Source organism: Adelges cooleyi, unplaced genomic scaffold (genome assembly GCF_023614345.1).
Source record: "Adelges cooleyi isolate 19-005CV unplaced genomic scaffold, UGA_ACOO_1.1 ACOO_flye_CR_arks_rails_tigmint_CR_PRNA_30, whole genome shotgun sequence".
Taxonomy (NCBI): Eukaryota; Metazoa; Arthropoda; class Insecta; order Hemiptera; family Adelgidae; genus Adelges; species Adelges cooleyi.
The window spans coordinates 806,361-833,421 of record NW_026095971.1 but is presented as its reverse complement, the minus strand read 5'-3'; the positions used below and the strand labels follow the sequence as shown (position 1 = coordinate 833,421).

At 28.9% G+C, this 27,061-nt stretch overlaps 2 protein-coding genes across 3 annotated transcripts; one reads left to right on the top strand and one right to left on the bottom strand.

Annotated features, from left to right (window-relative positions):
- Positions 1-1,144: 1,144 nt before the first annotated feature.
- Positions 1,145-6,588, top strand: LOC126839289 (kelch-like protein 2). Its single transcript, XM_050574514.1, has 11 exons — positions 1,145-1,165; positions 1,344-1,430; positions 3,333-3,555; positions 4,394-4,569; positions 4,646-4,754; positions 4,888-5,041; positions 5,171-5,259; positions 5,379-5,696; positions 5,769-5,915; positions 6,085-6,328; positions 6,395-6,588. The coding sequence occupies exons 2-11, from the start codon at positions 1,384-1,386 to the stop codon at positions 6,586-6,588; spliced, it is 1,701 nt and encodes a 566-aa protein (XP_050430471.1). The 5' UTR covers positions 1,145-1,165; positions 1,344-1,383.
- A 3,003-nt stretch (positions 6,589-9,591) lies between these two features.
- LOC126838827 (uncharacterized) lies at positions 9,592-26,962 on the bottom strand. 2 transcript variants are annotated; one of them, XM_050573566.1, is made up of 5 exons: positions 26,643-26,962; positions 18,058-18,340; positions 13,110-13,342; positions 10,668-10,827; positions 9,592-9,793 (listed from the first exon to the last, which is right to left on the bottom strand). In XM_050573566.1, exons 2-5 carry the CDS (start codon positions 18,255-18,257, stop codon positions 9,631-9,633), a joined length of 756 nt encoding a protein of 251 aa, XP_050429523.1. In that variant the 5' UTR covers positions 18,258-18,340; positions 26,643-26,962; the 3' UTR covers positions 9,592-9,630. The 2 variants fall into 2 exon arrangements, with proteins under 2 accessions (XP_050429523.1, XP_050429525.1); XM_050573568.1 differs by lacking the exon at positions 26,643-26,962 and adding an exon at positions 25,116-25,215.
- Between the last annotated feature and the right edge of the window lie 99 nt (positions 26,963-27,061).

Genomic DNA, 27,061 nt, shown 5'->3' with positions numbered 1-27,061 from the left:
GCCGAATCTCCCGCCAACTGATACATTTGAACTACCTCCACGTGCTATTCGGACCATATGTACATCTGTATAGTATGCCGACAATATTTAACGGTCGAATCGCCCGAAAACATAAAATAATTAAAACCTTTTCCTCTGCAAGGGGGGAGATACAAATTGTATTTTTTTTCAAATTTTAGGCGTATTCCGAGGTCTTAATGTCTAAAAAAAAAAAATGGACTAATGGTAGATCTAGCGTGGCTCTATATTATAGACATCAAGTCTAGATTTACCTTATATTTTTATTATTATTAGGGAAAAACAAAAAAAATAAAACTCACACTTTGGCCGCATACAATTACAAAACTACTTGAAACAAATTTTTTTGAATTTTTAGCTTATATTAAAGTTTTTAGTTTATGCGTCAATTGTGATCATGTCTAAATGTTCTTATTTCAATGTGTTAAAAATACATAGTTATCTAATTAAAAAAAAGTTTAAACAATCTGTAGTTAGATAACCGATAAATATACCGATGATTAATCAACAACTCAAATAATACGACAATAAAACATAAATTATATAAAATAATTTATATTTATATTGAATAGGATTATCAATATGCTGAATGTTATTAAATAATAATATCATTTTTAATTTAACGCTCCTCCTTACATACAAGAACTATAAAAGTCCCTCGGTTTGGCGGCGAAATGTCCTAGACCCCAAATATCAAACAAATGACTAATAATTATATTATTATAATTATAAAATTGATAGTAAAATCATGAGAAAACTTTTGTTGAACTCGATCGTTGATTAAGAAGGTATTTAAATTTTTTATTTAATCAATGATTCGAATGTGATGCACACTGCACGTTTAAAAAGAAGTTCCCTTCAGACTGTCACACTGATTTTTATTTTGATGGGGTAATCAGCTATAAGTATAGTACCAACTACCATAATATTTTTAATTATAATTTTATTCTAACCCCCCCCACCCCCTCTCATAGAGTAACAGTTTGTTTTTGTTTGAAACCTGTAACTAAACTTATTGTGTAAGTACAGGCTAAACTCTTTTCAATGGGCTACAGCAGTGTTTTTGCTATTATAAGTATTAAAGGTTAGTAAAATAACTACGCATTTCAATGTAGGATCATGTCGTTGTAGTTTTTGTTTTAAACGGGTAATATATTATGCTGTTGTAATTCAGTTCGGTTTTCCGTTTTAGATTGTGAAAATTAAAAAACTTAAAAAAAAGTAAATTAAGATTTTGTGAAAATTGTTTACACTGAACACTCCTTAATAAATAGGGATATGTGTTGTCACTAGTTCATTTATTTGATATCTTAAATATGTTTTAGGCATTTTTTTGAACAAGTAAATCGCATCAGTAAAACAAGTATGGAGACCATTGCAGAACATTGTAAAAACTTTTATCATTTTTATCAGTAAGTCATAAATTATGTATTATTTAAAGCTACCCATTAATTATTATTTAAAATTGTTTGTGCTCTTTTAAATAATGCCCTCTGTCCTTGGGATGTATGTAGTTTTGACTGTAATTGTACAAATATTACTTGAAATCTTTGTTGATTGTGAATTTTAACTTGTAATTTTTGGGAAAAATGTACAGCAATTTCTTTTTTAGTTATGAAAGTATTTCAATAAAGATACATATGAGGTGTCTAGAACCATATCGGCCCAACCCGCAAAAAATCAAATTGTCTTTTATTTGAAAATATGTTACAGAATTGTATGTTCTACCAGTGCCAAAATTATTATTCGCTAGATAGCAGCACATAATTCATTTTGTCATTGAAATTTTAATAATTATCTTCAGTGCCTAAAAAACTTAAAATGTATGATTGTTCTTTACATGGTCGAAAAGCCATTAATTTATTCATATTTAAGTGACCATATTTTTTTTCGTTTGGTTTCATTTATTAAAACAAAACAAAAAAAGAATAAAAGTCAAGACTTTGAAAGCTCGTGCTGTAAAATTTCACTTTTGAGGGTTGATATGGTTCTAGACGCCTCATTTTAAAATGGGAAAGATCTACAGAATTTATTATAAGATATAACTAAAAGTGATAAAACAAATACTACAATACAAAAGCATTGTAAAAGTTATAATGTGCTTAAATTCATATTTCTAGTCTTAGAGTTGATCAATAATAATTTGTTGCCAATTTTACTCATACATATACTAAGAAGTGCAATTACAATTACTCTATTTTGCTCAATATAATATTAGTAATTGTATCTTCTTTTATTTAAATTGCTGTAATTTTCATTAAAAGTTCAAGTAATATTTATAAAATTACAGTGAACAGGTCAACAGGTATTTGAAAATATTTCCATTATATTTTTTATTTAATTGTAAAATACAATGTAATCTATTAACTAAGAGCAATCAGTTAAAGCTATTATTAATTGTTGATACATTTTTTTTATACATTTGCAATATATTAACAAACATATAATAAAAAAAATTACAAGAGGGTAATTAATGTATTAATAACAACATATTATTATATTTTAAGTAAAAAACAAAAAACATGATAAAAACCACTAAAACAAAGATATGAAAAGCTATATCAGGTGGTATACAGACTGGGTTTTTATGGATAGTATTATAAATACTTATTAGTATTTACCACACTATTAACCAGTGATGTTCCCATCAAATTTGTTGAGGGTATACTCAGCACAATTTTAACAAAAAAGTGTTAAGGTGCTAAAAACAAAAGGTCTTCCATATGCTATTTCCAAGTATATAAGTTCCAGAGTATAACCTTGGTGTAATAAAGGAATGAGTGTTTTAATAATAAAAAACAAATATTTTATAACTTACAAAAACTATATATATATATATATATATAAATGTTTTTTTTTTTGTAACATTTGTGTTAAGCTATAATATTTTATGTACGGGACGGGTTATGTATCTTGTGATGGAAGATAATATTTGAAAACAAAATAATATAAAAATCAGATTCTATTTTTAGCAAAAATCAATAAAATCATAAATGGTCGGCCGTCGGTTACCGCATCGGTGTAAATATTAGTCTGCATTCACTCTAATAGAGATTTTATTTGTAATAAAAATTAAATTGATTTATATTTCTATAAAGAAATGAACCTACAAAAATAATAACTATTTTTTTCCGCAAATTAATTTAGACTTGAGAGTATACGCAGTATACCTATGTTTTTTAAAAAAAATCTTGAGAGTATACGGTGTATATGGAGTATACCCAATGGGAACACCACTGCTATTAACATACAATAGTTTAATCTTATAAGTGGTTAAGTGCGAATAAATAGATTAAACAAATAACATTTTATAGAATGAATACACCGTTTGATGTAACCTTGGTAAGCAATAATGGCTTAGAAATTGAAGCACACAAACTTGTATTAGCATCTGTAAGCTCTGTATTTTGTTCGATATTCAACGGATCATTTAGAAAAAGTGAAGTTATCATAATAGAAATGGACTATAAAATCTTGAAATCTCTTGTAAAATGCGCATACACATGTAGACTTAGTATAACGGATCACAACATTGAGGTATTTATTACAAATTAACTTAACGGATGATTCACTAACTATGAACCAGTCTATATTTCATAAGGTTCAGTTGTGTACTAAATTTACAATTATTTAACAGTGTATCCATGGTTGAAATATACAGGTTATTGCACATTGTCTCGAATTGTTATCTTTAGAAATAAAATAACAGCATAATGGGATATAAATTTTACTATACACTTTAATATTACTATATATTTTACTGTGTACTTGTATACTTTATTTTGATTGAGTACTGTTACGCTGACATTTGATTTTTTCATCAAAAACTTGATGAAGAAGGGGTATATGTGCAATAACCTTGTTTAATTTAATCATGAGTGTATCTATGAGAAATTTGAAATAGGTTATTTTCCCACCCTTATACCTTAAACTAATATACATACTTTTGTTTTTCAAATGGTCATATATGATTTCAGTGTTAAATTCATGAATAAATATTTCAATATATTCAAGTATTATTAAATTTATAACCATTTATATTTTGCCTTATAGTTTTTATGTATACTGTAAGGCATTATGTGGTATTCATGGTTGTATAAATAAACAAACCTATTTTGTAGACAATACTGGTCACATCACCAGTAATGTATAATTTATAAGTATGAATTTACACAAGTAGTATATAAAAGAAAAAAGATTTTATTTTTAATTGACAAGTATAACTATCAAATAAAAATTAGAAGTTACTGTTTGAAAATAAAAAGCATTAGTTTAAAGCATAAGGTTAAGGAAAGACAATTTTTTTAATATTATTCATAGATTTAACCATCATTGAAATACCCAAAACTATTTTATAGTTTTATTTTTGTTTTAGAAATTTTTGAAAGCTGCTAATATGTACGATTTAAACTATATGAAAAAACGGTGTCATGAGTTTATTAAAGAAAATATAAATCATACAAATTGTGTTAGATTTATGCAGACTTCTAAGTTTTTATCAGACAAAATAATTTACAGATTTTGTTGGTTGTACTTCTTAAAGAATTTTGCGTGAGTAATAACGTTCGACAAAGGGTCAAAACAATTTTTAAAATATTCATCTAATAATGCACAACGTTTTTTGTAGTACCATTGTGAACTCAGATATAGCATTAGCATACCTATATGAATTTAATTTTTATGATGTCGTCGAATTTATAGCAAATGACGATTTAGTTATTGACTCTGAAGATAAGGTAAATTTCTTTAGATTAGCTATAATTACTTGTGAAGTTATTGATTATAATTATAACTTCATGTAAGAACAGAAAAAAATTAATTGTTTTCATGTTACGTTGCAATTATGTTTAATATTATAATATTTTGTAGATATTTGATTTTATTATTGGTTGGATAAACTATAACTCAAAAAAAAGAATGCACTTGTTATCGGATCTCATAAAATACTTACGTTTGAATTTAATTTCAAAAGTAGGACTTAAACGGATCTATGATGAACCTTTAGTGAGAAAAAATAAGGATTGTAAGTACATTTTTATGTTGTCTATTCACCTCACTTGAAATATACAATAATATTTTAAATACTGTTCCAGTTAAATATTATCACTTTGTTTATTTGTTATTCAAGATATATATATATTTTTTTTTTTAGTATTGTACAAAAGGACAGAAATTATTAATTTACTTTTCGATTCAAATCATCCAAATGTATCAGGAAGAAACTTTTCAAATATGTCTAATGTATGTGTCTAGTCTATGTTAACAAAATTTGAAATCTCGTGTTTTACACGCTTAATACTATTTATATTTTCTTAGTTGTGTACTAATATTACATCACATTTGTATATATTTTTATTCAGATCATTTTTGCAATTAATGGTGGTACAAAAAACGGCCAGTTTTGTGTAAAGTATATGGATATTAGAAATGAGGATTGTTTAAAATGGAAGTCATGCGATCATTTATTTTTTTGTCCTCCCCGTAATTATACAAGTATGGTTGTCTCTGAAAATGGAATAATACTTGCAATTGGCGGAGTTGATAGCTCTGGTAAAGATGTCAATCTAGTAGATGAACTAAACCTTAAGTCCACATCAAAACAATGGGTTCCTACAACACCACTGAATCGACCTCGAATAGATTTTGCTGTCTGTACACACAAACAATACATTTATGTCGTACGTACTAATTTGATTGTAGTTTTCATCACGAAACCAAATTTTTACAAGACAAGTTTTTTTTTTTTATAGATCGGAGGCGTTGACATCTTAGCCCGACATCGTTTAAATTCAGTAGAATACTACGATACAATTTTAAAAGTATGGAAAAAAATTAAACCAATGCCCACTGCTCGAGACTCGTGCAGTGCTGACATATATGAGAATCAATTATATGTTGTAAGTAAACAATATAACAGCTATTTAACCATAAATACCATATGTCCAATTACTAAATAAGTTCCTTCTTATATCTTATTAATTTGTATAACAAAATAATTGAGAAATATTAATTTAATTAAGTAATTATGGTTCATAAGAATTGAATCAAGTTTATTGTTTTATGCAGTTTGGTGGAGATAACGGAAATGATCTTGCGACTGTCGAATGCTACGATTTTAAAGAAAAATGTTGGAAAATACTCAATCTTATGCCGATATGTAATTGGGGCATGAGTATAAGAAGAATAGAAAATGTAATTTATCTCATTGGTGGTAATAAGGCACCTCACCGAGTTTTTAAGTTTGATTTACATGATTTTAAATGGGATGAAATGCCTAACATGCAATTGGAAAACCAATATGATTCATCAAGTCTGTCTATTGAATTATTACAAGAATATTTTACATTTTTTTACTTATAATAATTTTCAAATGCAGGTTTGGTTATCAAGAAAAACGACTTATTTGTGTTTGTCAATTATTATGGAGATATTCAATGTGAAAGATACGACACAGACAAAAAACAATGGCAATTAGTTGACAAGGCAAAAAGTTTTTCCGATCGATTTGAATATGGTTGTATTATTCATTTTAATGATAAAACCCTGAAATCATATGGTATTCACTTATAATACTATATTTTTATCAATGCCATTTTGGGAATTAAATGTAATTTTAAAATTATTTACACAATTTGTTGTTATTTTCTATCACAATCTATACACTTATAAGGTAATTATAATATTATTTTATATTAATAAGCTCTTGTGAATTAAAATTTGTTTTAAATTGACTATGTATTTTTTTTGTTTTTAATTTTGATTACAAACAATGTACTGTTGATGTACCGTTCAAATTATGTTGAATTTTTTTCCATTAGCAGCCCAGGAAGCAGCCTTCTCCATCCTAAAAAGCTTCAAATTCCACCAACTCCACTTAATCCTGAAAGAAATATCAGGTTATCTTTGCGTACTCGCAATACGCAGTTTTTTATTTTATTGTTAAATTATTTAAAAATTATGATGTTATTAATTATTGTTGATGTATTTAAGTAATGTCTACAAATATTAACCAAATTATCTAAATGGTTTATGGCTAAAAAACATAAATATATACTAATTAAAATTAATTAACCCCTTTCTGCATAAATAAATTATTTTTCTCAAAAAAAAAAAACGTGTATCTAGATTTGGGGTCATAGTTACATGGAAAAATATTAAAAAATATTTGACCCTAAAAAACCATAAGTGTAATGTGTGCCATAAATGGAAAATTGCGCACCAAAACAAAATTTTTGGACCTTATGCATTAAAGTATGCATCGCTATAATGTGCCATACATGGGACTTATGCGTTATGAAATAATAATACTTCCATAATTATAACATACTATATTTATTAATTAGTATATCACATTACTTGTTTGTAATCAGTCTTTGATTATTTAGTATCTATATTTATTAACTACAAGCTGTCCGGACCCGGCGTTGCCCGAGATTTAGTCTGCCAGGCCTGAGTAAAATAATTCCCATTCCCCCATCCCTATACCTCATCTCTGATCTCCTATCTCTTATCAGACAACAGCGTTTTTGTGACACTTTTTTCGGTTATTATGTCCTCTTACTCAAGTGTCCCAGATCCCGTTCCAACAGTTAAGAGCTTGCTCGAGTACCGCGGTTACCATGGTTACAAAGTACTAACCAAGTGTTTATTTTGGGTTACCATGGTCACAAACATTTAATTTATTTAAATTTCGTATTTAAAGTACAAAGTTCGTGTTTGAGGCCACCCTTAATGGTGGAATTTTCAAAAAGTACTATGTCAGTTAGGTTCGCGGTAGTGTACTCAACTACTTCCCAAAGTTTAATGGCGATCGGATGAATGGTGTACTAATGCATAAAGGACAGACAAGAATTCATTTATATATATATATATATATATATAGATTAAAACAATTAAAAACTTTTAGTAGCTCAAGTATTAACAATTAATTATTAATTAGGCAATATTAATTAAAAAAATAAACATATCACATTACTTATTGGTAATCAGCGTTTGATTATTATCTTATATTTATTAATTAACAAAAAAATTAAAATTTTAATAGCCCAAGTATTAACAAAAAATTTCGAAACAATACTTTCTGTGCATGTTGTACCAAATATGGCACATATTATGTGAACTGTTATTACGCGTTAGTGCCATACAATTTCAATATATCTTATCAACTATTCAAGCTACAAAGATGTATTAACATACATTTTGAAATCTGCAGCAAAAATACAACAGACTACTGACTAATATTTTATTGTTTGACAATCGGTGTTAAAAAAATCATGTTATCAAACTCTGAAAACGCGCGAAAGTTGATAACGCCGCATCAAATATTTGATTAGATTTTTATTAAATTATAGAACACACATTTACCGATAGATAGAAGTGTCTTATATCAAAATTGTTTAGTTTTTCGTGCCGAATTCGGCCATGCATGAAGCAACGTAATTCGTAAACGGATAAATATCAAACGAGATAGGTATTTGAGAAAAACTAATTTGTGCCATTTATGGGACCTTATGCAGAAAGGGGTTAACAGTAATTAGGATAAGAATGCTATTTTGATCCAGCTTCATTTGAACAAAAACTCGGCATATTTATAAATCGTCAAATCGAATATCGATACAAGTTTAATGAGTATTCGTAAGTAATAAATAAATCGTTTTCGACGAAAAAATGAATGTTGTGATAAATAGCCAAATAAAATAAAACATGATTTACTTTCATTGCTTCATCTAGATGCAAAAATAATACGAATAGTTCCAAACTTTATTATGTCTAATAAAGACCACTAGATATTTACATTTTTATCTTTACCTTGGGCGTTTCAAGTTTTAATGGATGCTAAAAAAACAGACGTTAGCGAAATATAGACACCAGTAAAACTTTAGAAGACCTCAAGGCAAGACATACAAACTACGTACATAGTAAAGTAAAATTCCTTGTAACCAATCCAAGTAGGTCATAAGATGTTATATGAACCGTTTATATAATATATGCGTAGGTACGTAATAAAGGCTGTATATCATTTTATCCTTCAGTTATAATAATTTATGTTTAATTATTATTTTGTGTGCAGAAACCGGTATTGTAAGAATCCTTAAAATATTTTATAGTATTTTATGGAATATACAATACTCCGCCATTATGTATTTATACTAAGCCGATTCAATATATTCTATTCCTATATATATTTAACCTTATCTTACCTTATTTTAAATCTTTCATAGTTACCCATCTGTTATCAGCTCCTTTGTCCATTTCGTACATCACCGCATGTAGACAATTTGAGGTGTTTAAGTAAATATGTATTTATTTTTTTGTAATTTAACTGTTTATTTTTCCTATAGTCTACATTAAGTTGACTAATTATTATATAAAATAACGTTAAGGGTAGGTCGACTTTAAAAAAACAAAACTCGTTAAACGTTTCAAAAAAATATGTATAATTTTTGCTATCTGGGAAAAAATCCCCGGAAAATATAGCGACAACATAGTAACTTTTTTAACACTTAAAAGTAATATACACAAAATGTATTTATAAGTTAAATGTAATATATATATATATAATATAAATTATAACTTAGTTACATAAAGTTTATCTTTTTTCTTCTGTCAAGCTTAATACGAAGGCGGGTTTATAAATGTCATTTTGCCAGGTACATCTCCATCAATGCACGGCGCTCGAACCAAATTAAAATAAATTCTTCCTATCACAGTACCAGATTGATGCTTTGATTTTTTCAGGCAATTGTAAAACCTTTGGTCACACTTGCAATGTGATCTAAACAAAAGTAATAGCGAGTAATTATTACAAGGTCGTTTTGAAGAAATTTAGTTTTAAGTAAAAACGAATTAAATATTTATTTTTCAATATTTATATTGATTATTATGTAATTTATAGTAAAGATTAAGAAAAGTAATTTTTTAATTTCCATAAAAAAAAGCTACCAAGTCAGTTCATAAACAGAACCATATAAAAAGTTAACCATGTTGTATTTTAACTCCTTGTTATAATACAGAAACTCATAAATAATTATAGTTAATTTATACTATGATTTTAAATTTGTTTCTACATTAAGATATTTATAATTTATTTAAAAGATCATTATACACATTATATTGAACACTACATGTTTTATTATGCAATATAATTTGCAATTTATACGTTAACATACATTGCATTCGTGTTCATAAAATTATAATTAACTCCGTGCGCAATTTAAATCTATGCAAATTTGATTGTAGCTAAATAGAATATGCATCTCGAGTATTAAATTTTAATCTCATAAAAAAAATATTGATTACCATATTTACTCTATTGTATATCAAGTGTTAAAACCCATTTTGCAGTTATTTTCGCTGACATTTTAATTAGAGGAGAAACGATTATTAACTGGAAGCGTTGATTAATAATAAACAATTTTGTTTTGTTTAATTTATCTTTATCATGATAGTACAACTGAAAAGCTTTTCTAATCAATTGCGACTTAAATTAGTAAACGAGGGGAAGGGGGTAGTAGTTTTGTCATTGTGTTCCAAAATACCGAATCATTAAATGTACATTACATTTAAACAATTTCTGTCGGCTATACCGTATACACACTTCTGTAAATAACAAGTATTGACTTCGGTTACTTGTACATGTGTTTGCTTACCTCGTGAACATGGAATCGTTTGTGACGTTATATTTTGTGGAGTGTGCTCTGACTTTTGTAGGACATAAATCGTGCGCTCTACAGCACACGTCCAATTTCACTAGCGGACCGAGATCAAAATAATTAGTCGCTAAATCGCCGGTACCACACCATTTTGTATCTGTAAGCAAATATTAATTTCCTATGTTACGGTCACATATCGCATTATTTTTGTAGCCCAAGTACCTAAGTCGTTATTGGCCATATCGTAGCCAGAATTTTGTTTTGGCTTTTGCGAGACGAGGGGAGGAGCACTAGTTATAAGAAGGCTAAGCAAAATTTCGATGGTTAGAAGGTAAAAGGGCATAAGCGCCAATTTCCAAATTGTTCAGGATAGCCGAAAACCCCTAATATCCCGCCAATTCCGTGACCTCATATTAAAACATCGGTTGTTGATTATAAACACATGAACATATTATGATATATCGATATCTAAGTCAGATCAATCCATGTATAGCCCCTCTGGCCACAGCACTAGTGTCTGAGAGGGTAATTGCTATTATGAAATCACTACTTAGCGTCCAACCGTGTTTTGTACTTATAAATGTTTTTACTAAACGATAATACGTCAATTAAGAAAAACATTTCTAGTCACAATATTATTGTTTAACCGGTATATTATATAGGTAACACCTGTATTGATGTAGTAGCAAAGAACTGCCGTATTAAAGTACTGAAAATTGGTACAGTAATCCCACCGTGAAAACATATAATGAATACGAAAAGAAAAAAATTATATTTTGTGGTAGTCGATATTGTTTGTATTTCAATTTTATTTGTAGAACTAAATTAGTGCTATTAGTGTTATCTAAGCAATAGTTAACTATTGTCAAAAATTATAATTATGGTTTATTGTTTTGGACAGTATTTTTTCATTTTCAACACTTAATACGTTTTAAAATAACTTAAAATTTATATGAAGAGTATTTAATGTAATTTCGTTTAAACGAAATAGCCTTAGGAATTATATTTACATTTTGATTGGTAAAAAATGTCACGACGGAGTGAGTGACGTATGCTGACAGATTTTTAATGTAAACTGAACTTATTGGTTTTAAATCACACTGAATTAGCTCAATGGTGAATGAATAAGATAAACTAGCCTGGGTCATTACGGAAATACATAAAAATTAAAAATGCATTTAACGAATCAGTCAAGTGGACATATTCATTCTAAATTATATTATATATACATATATATATAGTTAATTAAAATTTAATTGTATTATGTTGGTATGTTTATTAAGTTAAAACTAAATTCGTTTTTTCGAAGGACGCTAATATTATGGTTTTATAACTGTGCGAAGTTAAACTACCAATTTACAGTAGTAATAATGTAATAGTTTTGCTTACTTTATATATATATATATAATTGTGATGTCAAAATATTTTTTTTGTAATTTAACGGGTAAACTCTTGGAATAATTTTGATTTCTCGAAATTGACAATAGCTGTTTTGGTTGACAGTTTCATTTGAACAAGGAGGAGCAAGAGTTAACCATCTGAACCGAACGTTATTCAAACAACGGGTAACACAATATAGTATGAAAGTAAGAAAAAAACAGAAAATTCAAACAATGGAGCGTTCGTTTGAAACGTATAATTACTCGAAATACTTTACTAGCTGTGCAAACTGAGAAACTATTGTCTGAGAAAAAATGTATTTTTGTTTTCGGTCTTTAAATAGTTTTCATTATATATAAAAATTATAAACAATACAAAACTAGTACACTTGAAGAATAAAAAAAAAGCTATATATTTAAGTCCGTTTAAGCGTAATAAGAATCTCTAAATTTGGATTCTCTTAAACAATTTTAACTTTAAGAGAACGCCAAGCTAAACAAGTTTTGGAGCAACTTAAAGCTTCAAACAATAGAAAGTCTTAACTGTTTAAATGTTTGTTAACTGATTGAATGGTCATCTATTCTTGTTTTAGCCGTCTTTAAAAGCCTAAAAAATAGAGCGGACGAGTTTATAAAATGATATAAAAAGTTATAGTAATTTAAATTTTGTTAACTGCTATTCAGGGACTATCTTTACATGAATACTTGATCATTTTGGAGGAACAATATTATAGATTTCAAGGATGAATAACAACAATAACATAATTTGTTATTAAATGACAAATTGAAAAAGATACTTCTATTACACTATGGAGACTACCAAATGGATAAAACAGAAATCATTAAGTTGACGCTGAAGTCTTTTTTTAGAGCTACAGCTATTGATTGTACTTGTAAAGCAATACGTAGAACTTTTTTTTGAAATTTATACTGCCGCCACACTCAAAATTGTAATTACATTACAGGTCCCCTGACAATATTAGGACTTTTGTTTTTTGGTCAGGCAGTGAACTAAGCATAGAACTGTTAACTATTGTAATGTAGAGTTCACCGAGTTTACCTGGAAATATTCCAAAAAATATTGAACTTTGCGTGGTTGATTCGCTATTTTCCGAACCTTGGTCCGGAGTGGCATCGGAAATTCGCAGGTTTGCATTTATAATGTTAGTATCCAAAACTGGATCTAATAGGTCACATTGTTCCATTAGATTCATCATTTGTTGCAAGTTGATACGCAATGGTTTGTTTATTCTTGTCAAATTTTTCAGCAGAAATTTACCATGTTCTTCGTTACTGAAATCGATAAAAAAAAATTAGCTATTACGATTTTAATTGAGTAGAAAATTACGATAGCAGTTTGTACTATACATAATATAATAAGAAACAAATGTTTATTCTGTGAACCACAACACATTTAAAAATAACATTTATTTTGTATTTTATCATTAGACACTAATATTTTAAAAGAGTTTCACGGTAAAATATCTGCCTGCTCCACCATGAAATTGTTCATACCATTTTCACTGTAGTTTTTAAGAATCATTTTTTTGTGCTTTCTGGGGATATGTTTAATGAAGTATAATAAAAACATGTTGTCTATACACTAATCTCATTTTTATCAACTATTTGCAGACACGCTTAATTATCATTTTGAATGTTTGTAATCGGTGACGTACATAGGAAATAATTTCCGGGGGGCGTGGGGTTATAAAATAAGAATACATTTAGTTAATGTTATAAATTATCTTTGATTAAATGAATTCGCACATGTGCACCCCCAAAACACTCCCCTTTACACGCCACTGCTTGTAATGGGCTATGGACTAGTATGAGTTATTGCTTGTACCTTATTCGACTAATATTTAAAACGCGTTACGTGGCCTGTATAATATTATGGCATAAATGGAATATGACAACACAATATAGACAAAACATTTAACTGTGACGCTCTCCTCTTCTAAATAAAGTGTGCACACACGACCTTGTATGATTTGCAATATTTATATTGTTATATTTTGTTTTTGCATTATGGCTACATTTTATTTTTAAAACGGAGAAGATCGCAAAAATAGATGACAAAAAAAAATGGTAAATTGTTTCTTAAAATATTTAATACAACATTCAAACAGGTGCAACAAGGTCAAATGATAAATGCAATCGTTTGTGTTTAAACGAATTTTGAATTTATTAGAGTATTACACAATTTTTAATTACATTTAAAGTACCGTGTGTTTTTACTAGTATAATAAGTTCATAAAACGTTGTAATTAAATATTGGTAGTATACAAGGTGATTCTTTTATCATGGGCCACTCAATATCTCATAGGGCTTGATAAGAAATTTAATTTTTCTTTTCACATTACTTTTATACAATGTGTGATCTCAATTTTTTCCATTTTTTTTTTGGGGGGTTTTACCCTCCTCCCAACTTAGTTTTATTGACAGCAACTTTTGAATGGTAAACACACAGTATATAAATAACTTTGTTAAGTTAAATGAAATATTATAAATTGAGCTAAAAGTTAAAAGTGCGAATAACTTTCATCTTAACTTAACTAAGTGTTTATTTAAACTATTAGGATAATTTGTAAGCTTTTCTAGAAATACAATTTTTTTTATTTGGATAACAAAAAAAGGGTTTTTTTTATTATTAACGCGAAAATATTTTACTTAATTTTGGTACATAATTTTACATAAACAATTATGTAATACAAAAGCATTTATGTAAATTTCCAATACCCAATTTAGTACGTTACAATGTAAGTATTCGTCATTTAAAATATTATTTAAGTCTAGTCGAAATGACAAATTACTCATAAAAAATGTTTAACTGCATAAAAAGAATATGCTTAGGTAGGTACTACGGGTGTTGACTTATATTAGTGAAAATGTAAAAGCTAAACAGATTTTACGTTTAACCATAATTTGTTCATAGAGTTCACATACTATTGTAAGCGTTAATAATAATACAAAATACAATAATAGGTGTCTTATTGTTGTGATAGTAATGAATATAACATTTTAGGTATTTTAAAAATATTTCGGTTTACACTAAAAGCTTGTACAAGTCGTCATAAAATTTAGTTAACATTATTGAAAAAGTTTTCGTTTTATTAAAACAAAATATATATTGGCTTACGATTTATTTAAAAAAAAAATTTCACAAAGTTGACTAAATAAATGGCGAAACTACGAGAGGATTTTTTGAGAAAGATAATATGAAAATCTTTTAAAACATATGGACAAAATGGCTGACCATGGTTTAACTAATATATATGGACTGCATATTAAATTCGCTGAAGTCATTAGATAGTAGATACTACAGGTAGACATTAAAAATAGACAAAACTACTTGCTTTGAAATATGTCATGGGATGTATTGGTTGTGTTTAATAATGACCTAATAGTTCAATGTTAAACATTAACAAAAAAAAAATAGTAAAACAAAATTTTCTAAATAGACATTAAGTGATGAGACCAGATTATTTTAGCTTCCATATTAAACACTTGGTATTTTTGATTCGGGAAATATATATATATATATATATATATATATACACATATTATGTTATTATTATACTTTATAGTCATGCGCTAGTCGAACGAAATGCAATTGAAGAGCGATTATAATTTAAGTACTTAAACTAAAACGCGTTAAACATATTAATCAGTGGCCGATATGATTTCAACAGAATAGTGTTCAATGCACGTCTGGCGCGTGATGTCTGGCAAGGAAGTCGGTAAAACGATATTACTGAAGTGTATTACAGTCGCGTCCGTTTTAAACTCAACAATAGATTTCCCTGACAGTTTGCTTGGCGAATAGTTTACCCGGAAATAAATGGTAAAAAAAAAATACCATTGTCCGTTTCTTAAGTAAAAAATGATTGGCTTAAGAGCGAAATCTAAGTATTTGTTTCTGACAAATGAGTGTCTTCTCATTCCTTGGATATGGAGGCTGTTAAACCTTCTAAAAAAAAAAAAACTGAAGATCGAGGACAAAATGGGGATGGGGTCAACCTACAGTGATGGCAGAGTAGGAGAATGTGAGATGGCTGAGGTCGACAACGACGACTGAGAAGGATAAAAAGAAGATTTCTAAGAACACGGAACAATCAAGCTATGCGAAATGACACAAACGAGAGTAATGAAGTTTAACATAATAATAACATTATGGGTTAACCCGGTGATTTGTAGATAAATTGGAAACATGTCTAAATGCCTTGTAGCAGCTGTTTGTTATTGAAGAGTATATCGTTCTGGTACTGTGTTCCAGTCTAAAGCAGAGTAATAAATTACCGAAACCTCCGAAACCCGCAGTCATAGCGGACAGTCTAGGTTATTATCAAAATAATAACGATAATTATCGTTAACACTGAAAACCCTGATTGTACGTGTAAATATTTGGACCACATTTTAATAATTTATAGAAAACAATATAATTATCGAGTCAGTTGACACGAACGCAACACACAATTTCCATGTTGATGACAAGAGAATTGTGATTTCGAGAAAAGAAAATGTTTGAGAATAGAGAGTAAGCTGATCAGATGGCTGGCGCGTCATAGAGAAAGTCTACATTGACGTCACACAGACATTTTTATTTTCAGTGTAGTACCTACCGATGCGATAAAATTTGAAAAAAAAAAATCATTATTTATACCGATTACCGTTGACATCCTTGAAAAGCATCTTTACGGCTATTAATTGAGGCTCCTTAATTTTAGAGTAAAACTAAAATTGGTTAACTATTACGTTGAAATAGTTCTAATAAACGTAATATCCCTCTTAAATTAATTGTACTGCCACAAATGTTTTTAATAACGATCTATATACATAATTATATTATGTTATTAGAAGATTATTCCAATACTTTTGTATTGACTGATCGATAACCAGTTTGTAACAAATATCTAAAAAATTAACTTTTTTTAACAATAAGTTAAAAACGTTTTAAAGTTAGAATAGGTTGAGAGGTAGGTAAGCGTGAAAAATGCAATGCGTTAATAACTAATACATGATGTACGCACAGTAAGTGAACATATTATTACCAAAATAAATATGAAATTAATTCACTGAACAGTACATAAAAACACGTTTTCAAAATGTCAAAAAAATTGTTAACATTTTGAAATCATGTTTTGGCAGGAGATTAAATGTTTAGAAAATAATTTTTTTTTTTTTATTAAAGAATATTTACAATCTATGCTGCAAGGCATAATAAGCAAATAGTTACATTGTTATATATACAGAGAGAGGAAAAAAAAATAAACAAATAGAAACGGTGATTTGGTATGAGGAGGGAGGCTATCCAGTGATAGAACCCAACGTGATTTTTGTTCTAATTATTTTTAATTAGATTAATTTAAATTATTGTATTAACAGATCTCGACACCAATGTCTTCGGAGTCGGCGAGGTGGATTTCCGGGGAGTGAATTAGAAGCAAGTTGAGATATTAAAGGGTTAGAATGAGTGTGTAATTTGGAATGAAATTTTTTGTAGTGTTTTATGGCTAATTGGTTTATTGATTCTATTTTAAAGTCATTTTGAAGTGTGCAGTTTGATACATACCATGGGGCGGAAGAGATAATACGTAGAGTGATAGATTGGAAAGCTTGTAAGGTACGAAGTTGGGATGGTTTTGCACATCCCCAAGAAAATAATATTAAACAAAAAGTCGTTTAATGTTATTAAATATATAATATTAATAAATATTATTACTCAATATTATTACATAGTATAAAATATAAAGTCGAATATTATTTTCGGTAATATTTTCAAAACCACGTTTTGTAGAAAATATAATTTTTTAAACATTTAATTTTCGACTAAAACATACTTTTTAAAAAAATACTTCAGACACATTTTGAAAACACTAATATTTTTTTGCTCTGTGGGATATTGTGATTACTTTAAAATAATAATTTTTTTTTACTTTCAAATTTTGTTCTTATAGTTTTAATTAATTTAATAACTGTATTTACAAAATGAGTTAACAGAAACTCACAAGATCTCGATGAGTTCGCAGTTGACCAGTTCTTTGCCTTTGCCGACTTCGACTACTGCAATGGTTTCATCGTGATAGTAGATCATCCGCAAAGAAGTTGGGCTGACCTTGATTCCAGAGTACGACTTGTATGGAAATTTTATTGAAGCCACACTGGCCACGGCACAGGCAAAAATGCACAACGATGTAATCGAGTTCATTTTTTTTTTTTTTAGTTTCCTTTTATGTTTCAAAATCGTCAACTACATGGCAACAACGCTGACAATGAAGTGCACACTAAAATCTGAAACCAAAAAATTTGCCATATCGGTGTAAGTAAAAAAAAAAATGTTTAAAAATATGGTAATAAGACACATTAACATATTTAAAATCAATTAGCGAACAATATGTGCTCATAAAACAACATTTAATATTTAAACGGTTAGGTTAGGAATCCGACTGTCTAATTAAAACGAAGCACCGCGATGGCCCAGGACGGGCGTTGAGGTGATATGATTTCTGTCCAGTGCTCTCGATGACAGCCTGAAGGAATTCAAACAAAAGGAACTGTGATTTTCGCCCGAACGACTTGGCCCCCTGTGATGTTGTAAGGGGAAAGTATCCTCGGTTCGATTACTGCGAGGGTGTCCGAAACCCCGCCGCCTACGTCTGTTCTTAAATATCAAGGGTTGAAAATTTGCAACATGATTTTATTTAAACAGAATTAATGTACCGTTTCGTCGTTTAACAGCAAAATAAGCAAAAATTGTAAATTCGCGACGCATAGTATTGAAGCGTCAAATGGCTATGCTATTTGCTAGAAAAGCGACAATTTTAGTTTTATTTCATATAAGTGTTTTTGCAGGTGTTCTGAAAAATATAATAATTGTACGCAATTTACATTGTATCTCTTTATTTTACATGACTGCCGTTGAAATACACTTTGTTATTATGCAGGGAACACAACATAATTGGTTTGTTGACGTGATTCGTTAGGGGATAACTAATTCGTATCACACAACTTCACTATAAAAAATATAAAATAACACGTTACGTGTGGCGTCCAATAAAAGTGAAAGAAAGCGTTTGGATAAAACATAATAATAAAAAAAAAAAAACAGCGTACGAATAACCTAAAGAACAAAGACCTAGGTGCTTGTATTATTATTATTATTACGAGCTTATAGTGTAACCTTTATGAATATATTCAACAAAAAAACCAAACATCATTTTAAATGTGCTCATTAAAAATAAGGATGTAAATATTCTAGGTACTGATCTCTGGCCTCGAACGCATCAAAGTGAGAGGATTTATTTTGTAATGGGCGTGTATAACGGTTCACACAACGAAATGGGATGTCAATAATTGTTATATTATTCCTATAACCTTGTCGAGGATGTTGACGAATATCACATGAGCACTGCGACAGTCCTTCGTGGTTTTTTTGACGTGACCCACTGCAGAATATGAATTATTATAATAAGATCTAAAACTCGCGTTGGAATACATAATAATATATGCTCGCTATAATAAACGGAAAGATAATAATATTATGTTATTATAAGTATCTTCGTTTTATTTAACATGCGCTTTGTTCGACAACCACAAATGTCGCGAAGAGAATATCTAAAAAATATTTACAAGGATAAACTATTATACATATTTATTGGCAATGTTAATTTTGTTTTTTTTTTTTATTATATAATACCTGTTGACTTTATAATATCTATTATCTTGAATTGATCTTGCGCATGCCTTTACACAATATAAACTTATTTATTTTATTTTCCTCAAGAAAAATGTGTACCTATAGAGCTAAATTACATAGGGACTACTTGTCAAACATAGCATAACAAGTGATGACTAATAAAACACTGGGAAATATATATTCGTTTAAAAAACGGGAAGTCCAATTATTTACAGTATTTATCTGTTTACTAACTCAATCGTTTGTGTATCTCATATATTCATTATAACGGACATTTTTGTTCGTTTCGTTTTCACGAGTTATCTAAGAAAGATAGAACCGTGCAACCAACGTCAAATCATTTGTCTCAAAATGTCCCCCCAATATACCTAGTAACCAGATTTATTCATTATCATAAAAAAACGTTTTATGGATTTTCAGAATTGTCAGGATATTTTTTTTTTTGTTGCAGCAAACACCGTTTTACATTATTATGAACAAATAAACTAAAATCAAAAATCGCTATTACCCGTGCAAATGACTCGGGTCGTAAAGGATTGAGTCGTGTCATCTTTGTCGTAGTCAACATTATTAATTAACTACTGAAATAGTAACTTTTAAAAGGTCTAGGCCGAAAAAATATATATTTATACAAACAACATATCTCATACTTATACAATTATTGTAAACTTTAATGAATTATCATTTTTATTAATTCATTTAATTAGCAAGTTTTATGTCCATCGTTAGTTGTTTCCATTTGTAAGTGTTAAAAATTTGTCTAACGTTATTAATAATATCGCTGGGTTTATATTTTGTGTTTTTCTTATTGCACTTAGGCTAAAAATGTATATGTTAGTATAAAGTTTATACTAACATATTTGAATGTTTATACTATAAATATTCAAACGACAGCTGCCATATGAAACTATTAAATGTCTTGTTGCGCATAACAAATTTAAAGATTAAACGGTTCATTAAATCACGTATAGTTGTATGTACCAACTATTGGATGTATTGTTATATTGATGTCTATGAGCGCACTAAAAAAATGTTAAGGAATTCGTTAAACTAACTGATGACCGTTTCATATGCAACACATTACTGGTTCTATCAGGAACAGCAGAAAAAAAAATTTGTGAAAAAAAAATGCCAAATTAAAGTACTCACGATAGTTGGTGCAGGTCTTGTAAGTACTTAGGCAGCTACCTACTCAAACAAAATTATATTGATATTAAACGATCGACGGGTTTGTTGCACGTACTCAAATGATAATCATACGAAATTGCTTTGTTTTCTCTTTAGCCGATTAAAAATGGCTATTTAAAACGAAATACAGTGCCAATCTGTTTTTAGTAAAAGGTAATTATTATTAACACTATATTTCTTATTATAATATTATTAAAAATTTAGTGTTGACACCGCCGCGGTTGTCAGTTACATATTATTAATATTGTTATATTATACTCCAAACGTTACGAAAAAGACAATAGTTATGACTTTCTTTTTTACTTATACATTATCGTTTGGACACTTAACAGGAAAACGGTTTTAGTTTTTTTACAATTATTTTAAATCGCCCGTAGTTTGTTTGACATTTCATCACACTACCAAATCAAAGGTAAACCACAACCAGAAGCATTTTAATATTTAGAAACTTCGCTTTAGGGTATTTCTCGGTTTGTGTTTTATAATATTAACAAATTCTGTCAAATTATAATTAAATCGTTTCCTTACACATGTTTGCTATTATTTTGAAATAATACAATTTATTATTAAACATAAAAGTTTCTCGTACAACTCAAAAAAAAATATATATATTGTTCAAATACAGCAAATATACTATTATTAAAATATTTATGGTTAAACATTTTTTTTTTTTAAATATTTTTTTTATACTTTGCTGTCTGTATAGGAACTATAGTACATAGCACGTAGGATTGGTTGTGTTTAATTATTTAAAATATTCACTCAAAAATAAAAGTTTAGTGATGAATCCTTGAATGGCCAAATTTTCTTTAAAAAATTACACCTTAAGAGGAACATAACTAGAATTCCTTTAGAGTTACTTATTTTCTCTGTATTAAAATATTGAGAGAAATGTTCAACGACCCGAGAAACAACCTTTTGAAATAAATAGTCAAGAATTTTAATTTAACATATTATTTTTCATAAACAAAACGGTAAGGTTGACATGAACGATTGTCTAGTATACTTAAACTGCTATTTTAAATAATATTATTAATATCAGAAATTTCTATTCAACTCATGTATCTGTTATGAGCTTATAATAGATTTTAGACACTAAGTTTCAGAAGAATCCATACACGACTATAACCATTTAAGTAATAATATAGACTGTAATTGAATTGTAAGCGTTATTGGACAATGCATAGTACGTATATAGGTGATTATTTGTTAACTATGACTCAGTCTAACTATCACTCAACGAATTTATCAAACATTTTTATTAATTTTTCCCCTTTATCGCCTCTTTGCTGCAAAGTGATATTAACTCTTTGGAGGACAACAATAATGTTAACAATAAAAATAACATGTCACCAATAAAAGACCCTTAAGGGGCAATTTAAAAATTATAATTCAACGAAGTCATACGATACGAGCGCAAAATCAAGTTAATAAGCAATCGCACGCGTTAGATGACTATTTTATTTGGCCATCACTACTAACTATCAACAAAAAAATAAAAAAATTTAAGTGACTATCTACATTAGCCAGCATTTCTCAAGGGTCATAACAAAAGTGGTTAATATCTACACCTCAAAGAGGTAATAATTGTAATAATTTGTGTACAAATATTTACGTCTCACGCTTATTACATTATAATCCACTTTTGATTTTAAACGATAACCTACACTAAGTTTAATGAATCTTCAATAATAATTTTTGACAAATGGTTTTTTTTAATTTAAAAACATTTGAAGGGTTATACAAGTAGTCGGAGTGAAACTTTATTAAGACCAATGTTACTCTCCACATCGGAAAAATTTTTGTGAACTTGAAAAGCTTAAAAATGATAATAAACAAAACTGGTTTGTGACTAAATAAGTAACTAACTAAACTGGTAACTGACTAAATAGGAAGGCGTGTAAATATGTTACTTGCCACTTTAAAATTAAAAAAAAAAAACAAAAGTTTTTGACTTAGAGGAACAGTTGTGCACAATTATTAATATACAATAGTAAATGTTTAATAGAATAACTCTAGAATTACTGTTAAATACTTTTACAATTAATGTTGGAGGAATACATATTATTAGCATGGTTGTCATTATTCATAGTTAAGACGTTTATGAAAGTTTTGTGTGATAATTACATATACAATTATTGTAGAACAGTTTGGTTTTATGATAAAAAATATGTTGAATAATAATAGCTACGTTGCAAATCGTTTAAAAGCAGATAATTTGTTTTATTTTTATGATAGAACAAAACATTTTTTTTTTTTGGCGAAATCATATGTTTATGAAGAGTGTTATGTAACATTTAAGGCCAAAATTTGTTTGGTAATAATAATGTGTTACCTAATAATAGACAAAAATTGCTAATTGTTATATGTATGTAATATAATATATACATTATGTATTATATGTGTACTATACACACTATGCTTGCATTATTACAAGGTTTTAGCATGACAATTAGGTAAACAAAATATGTAATTGTGCTCCGTTGTGATTATCAATTAATTATATTCCTACAATAATTAAATACATCCAATAAATTACACTTATTATACACATAATTCTCGGTTAATTAGTCTAGCGTTATTTCATATTTGTAATAACGTTATTTGTAATAAACCAAGTCGTAACACACATTAAATAGCGAAACGAGACACCGATAAGAACACTGTGATTAATCATAGAGCAATTTTATAAGACATTCCTCGGCTGCACGGTAAATAACGACCAAAGCCTAAATGATTACTATAGTAATAGGTACACTGGACGGTTTGGCGTTTTTTATCCATTAGCAACAAGTAAATTTCCAACGTACAACATAGAGCTCAACCAAACTAAGACCATAGCAATATGAGTTTAAAAAAAAAACCCAATGCGAATTGTTGCATTCACAAACAAAAAATGTATATATATATCAAATCAGTATTCTTGATGTTTGCGCGCATACATAATATATTAAACCGTAATAATAAAAATTATAAATTCGATATGGAGAAGCCATAGTGTACTTTTATAAAAAAACCAAACGAGCGCAAAATTGATGATGCCTCGCAAATATTTAAATATAGCTACTGCCGCATAAAAAATAAAATTGTTTAACATTTTATTTCGCAATTAGTTAACTGAAAACAACAACGTTACAATATATTCGTTATTTTACAATTGTTTAGGACGCCCTAAATTACTTTATAACAATTAGACAAAACTTATCAAGGGCATAAATGATTGGACCTAGTCATAATTACAATAATGTGTTGAAGCAATCAACAAACCATCGGAAGTATACTAATAAATGTTTTATAGAATCTACTTGTTTTAATAAAAACTCACCATGGATAATAACAAAAGTAAAACAAATATATTGGCCCTGAGAATAACCTGACCAAAATACAAATTAACGCGAATCAAGGATAAAAAAAAAATTACCGATAAAGATGACTAAATTATATAATTACTATGTTATTTTATATGAAAAATTAACTAGCTTATAGGCTAAGTAAATATCAAGAAACAATAATAAGTATTAAATTTCAAAATCGCAGACAAGTGACTGTAATTAAAAAATTGGCGATTTATCAGTGTTTCGTGTATAAGAAAATATTATTACAATCTTAAGTAAAACCAATAATTATTATGAGACAGTAACTTAATTATGTGTTTTTAAAATATGTTATTAGTTATTTTCAAAACTCTAAAAAGTATAATGCTTATAATAACTTCCATTAAACCACAATAAAACAAAAATATTTTATACTTCTAAATTGTTGTGTGAGTGAGCAGTAATCCAACATTTAACTTGTAATACATCTCACACTGCACACAACAGTTAAAACGTTTAAATATTTTCGGTTTTATTGGAGGTTTGGTGGAAATAATATAGAAGTATGATGTCATAATCACAATGTATTTATTATTACATTTTTAACGTTCGGGAAATATTATTAAAAGTATATTATTGGTGTAAAACAGTCGCAAACTAGTAAGTTAAATGAGTAAAAATAAAAAAAAATAATAAACTTCACATTTACCAGTAATTTGTTGGTAAATCATAACTCGGAACATTAGTCCTAAGATTTGACAGTGGCAAACATGTATTAATGTAGTAATTTCTCTAATTGAATTACAATAGTTGCAATAGTTATTGCGATAGTTTTAGGATTACAAGTTATTAATTAATTAGTGCTTACGTTGTCCTTGAACATTAGTATCGCAACCATTGGTAAAGAATACACTACTTTGAAGTTTAGACAATACATTTACAACACACATAGTATATAGTGATATAATACAGCTGATTGCACTAAGCTCTGCAGGTACTATGTGTACAAACTAATTCGGCGGCAATAACCGAGAAACTATTGGAAAGTCGTAGAAGGTAAAAAAAAAACGACCGACGCGACTACCACAACCTTCCCGGACGGATATCGATGTACACGAATTACATACTTAATGGTAATTTATCTAGTTTCTAGTCCGAAACTGTCTTTGCTTTTCTTTTTGGTAAATTATACCAATCGACCGGTTAGAGTTTATGATCAGCGAGTAACTTCGACCGCGTTGGTTGCTATCAGAGAAAGGCGAGACAAATCCAAGAGGACTATGTAACAGGTGGATTGACCTTAATTGGTTTAGTAACATTAAAATGCATAAGAAACGTGGGCGATTTCGGTAACTGAAGACAATCTTCAGCAGCTTTATAATCGCGTGTTTAACACCAAAAACAAGATTAGGAAAACCATCCGATCTTTTTAGTACTATTTTTACCCACTAGACTTAAGAGATATAGGTTATTTCATCATTTATAAGTTTGGTCGGATTAGAATGCATTTAGCATAAGTTATATGTTCATTAAATGGTTTAAAAAATTACCAACGATTGTTGTGGCTTATCAATATTTATTTACAAACGCTTTAAGTTAAAAATATCATACATGTATGGTATAAAAGTATCATAACTCCAGACCAATTTTTGAAAAGAGTAGAAATTAGTGTTAAACATGAATAACTAAAAATTAACTTAACTAGTTAAATAACTGAAGAATCGTTAATTTCCAAAATAAAAAAAAAAAAATAAAAACTCATCAAATTTAGAAAACGGTTGCCAATAATTTTTGCACACGTTTACGTTTTATTGTTTCGTCACATTCCGATTCCAAGTGTTGAAAACTGAACTTGACTGAAAATAAAAAATGATTTTGGCCAAATTCCTGGCTTAAGACCACCCAGAAGAAATTACATTTTCAAAATGATGTTCTATTTGTAGAGCGTAGGTGTCGCAAAACTGTGGGATGGACGGTATATAAACTACCTAGTTAACATTGTGATCAGTCGCATAACCAACCGTTTACACCAATTTAGCTTGACATTTGAGTACAGCTTAGCGCATAATTTCATTATTATTAAACAATATTTAACTTTTTAAGCGTTAAGCTGGTGAATATGACCCTAAGTGTAATATTTCATCGACAACGTCATATCTTTAGCCTAAAATTAAATTTCTCCTATTTCATAAAAATTTGCTGAACTGTTATTTTGCTCGACTGGTCTGTAATAATTTGTTGAAAATTATTCGATGAATCCTTTTCGTAAACAAACAGTACAGTCGACGCATTCGTAGACTTAAGATACGATGTGCTATCTGTTAGGGGCGGCTGTTGCAAAGTTACATGGTCGACAGGGTAGATTCGGCTGGGGTTCAAGCGTTTAGGTACTCACCCGAGCTTGTCGCGTTAAGGGACAATTTCCCGGAGTTGACCAGTTGCCGGTGGTAACGGCAGTCGAGATGATGTAAACAAACGCGCACAAACACACGAGATCACTATCCGAAATCACGGCTAATAAGGCACCGGGCAGAAGAGAGACCGCTGAACGGCTACGGCATGTAATAAAAGCACGGCTAAAAAATGGTAATAATATTAAAAATAATAATAATAATAATATAACATAGTGTTTTTCCTGTGCGGTATAACAACACAACAGGAACGACCGTCGGCTTCGGCGTCGCGTCGTTCAATAACGCTCAGAGCCGGTCACTGTGGCCGACAGCTGGTGTAAGCGTGTATTATTATTATTATTATTACAGTACCCGTGTGTACGCCGAGAGACAAACCGGTCGGCATCGCAGTTTTTTTTTA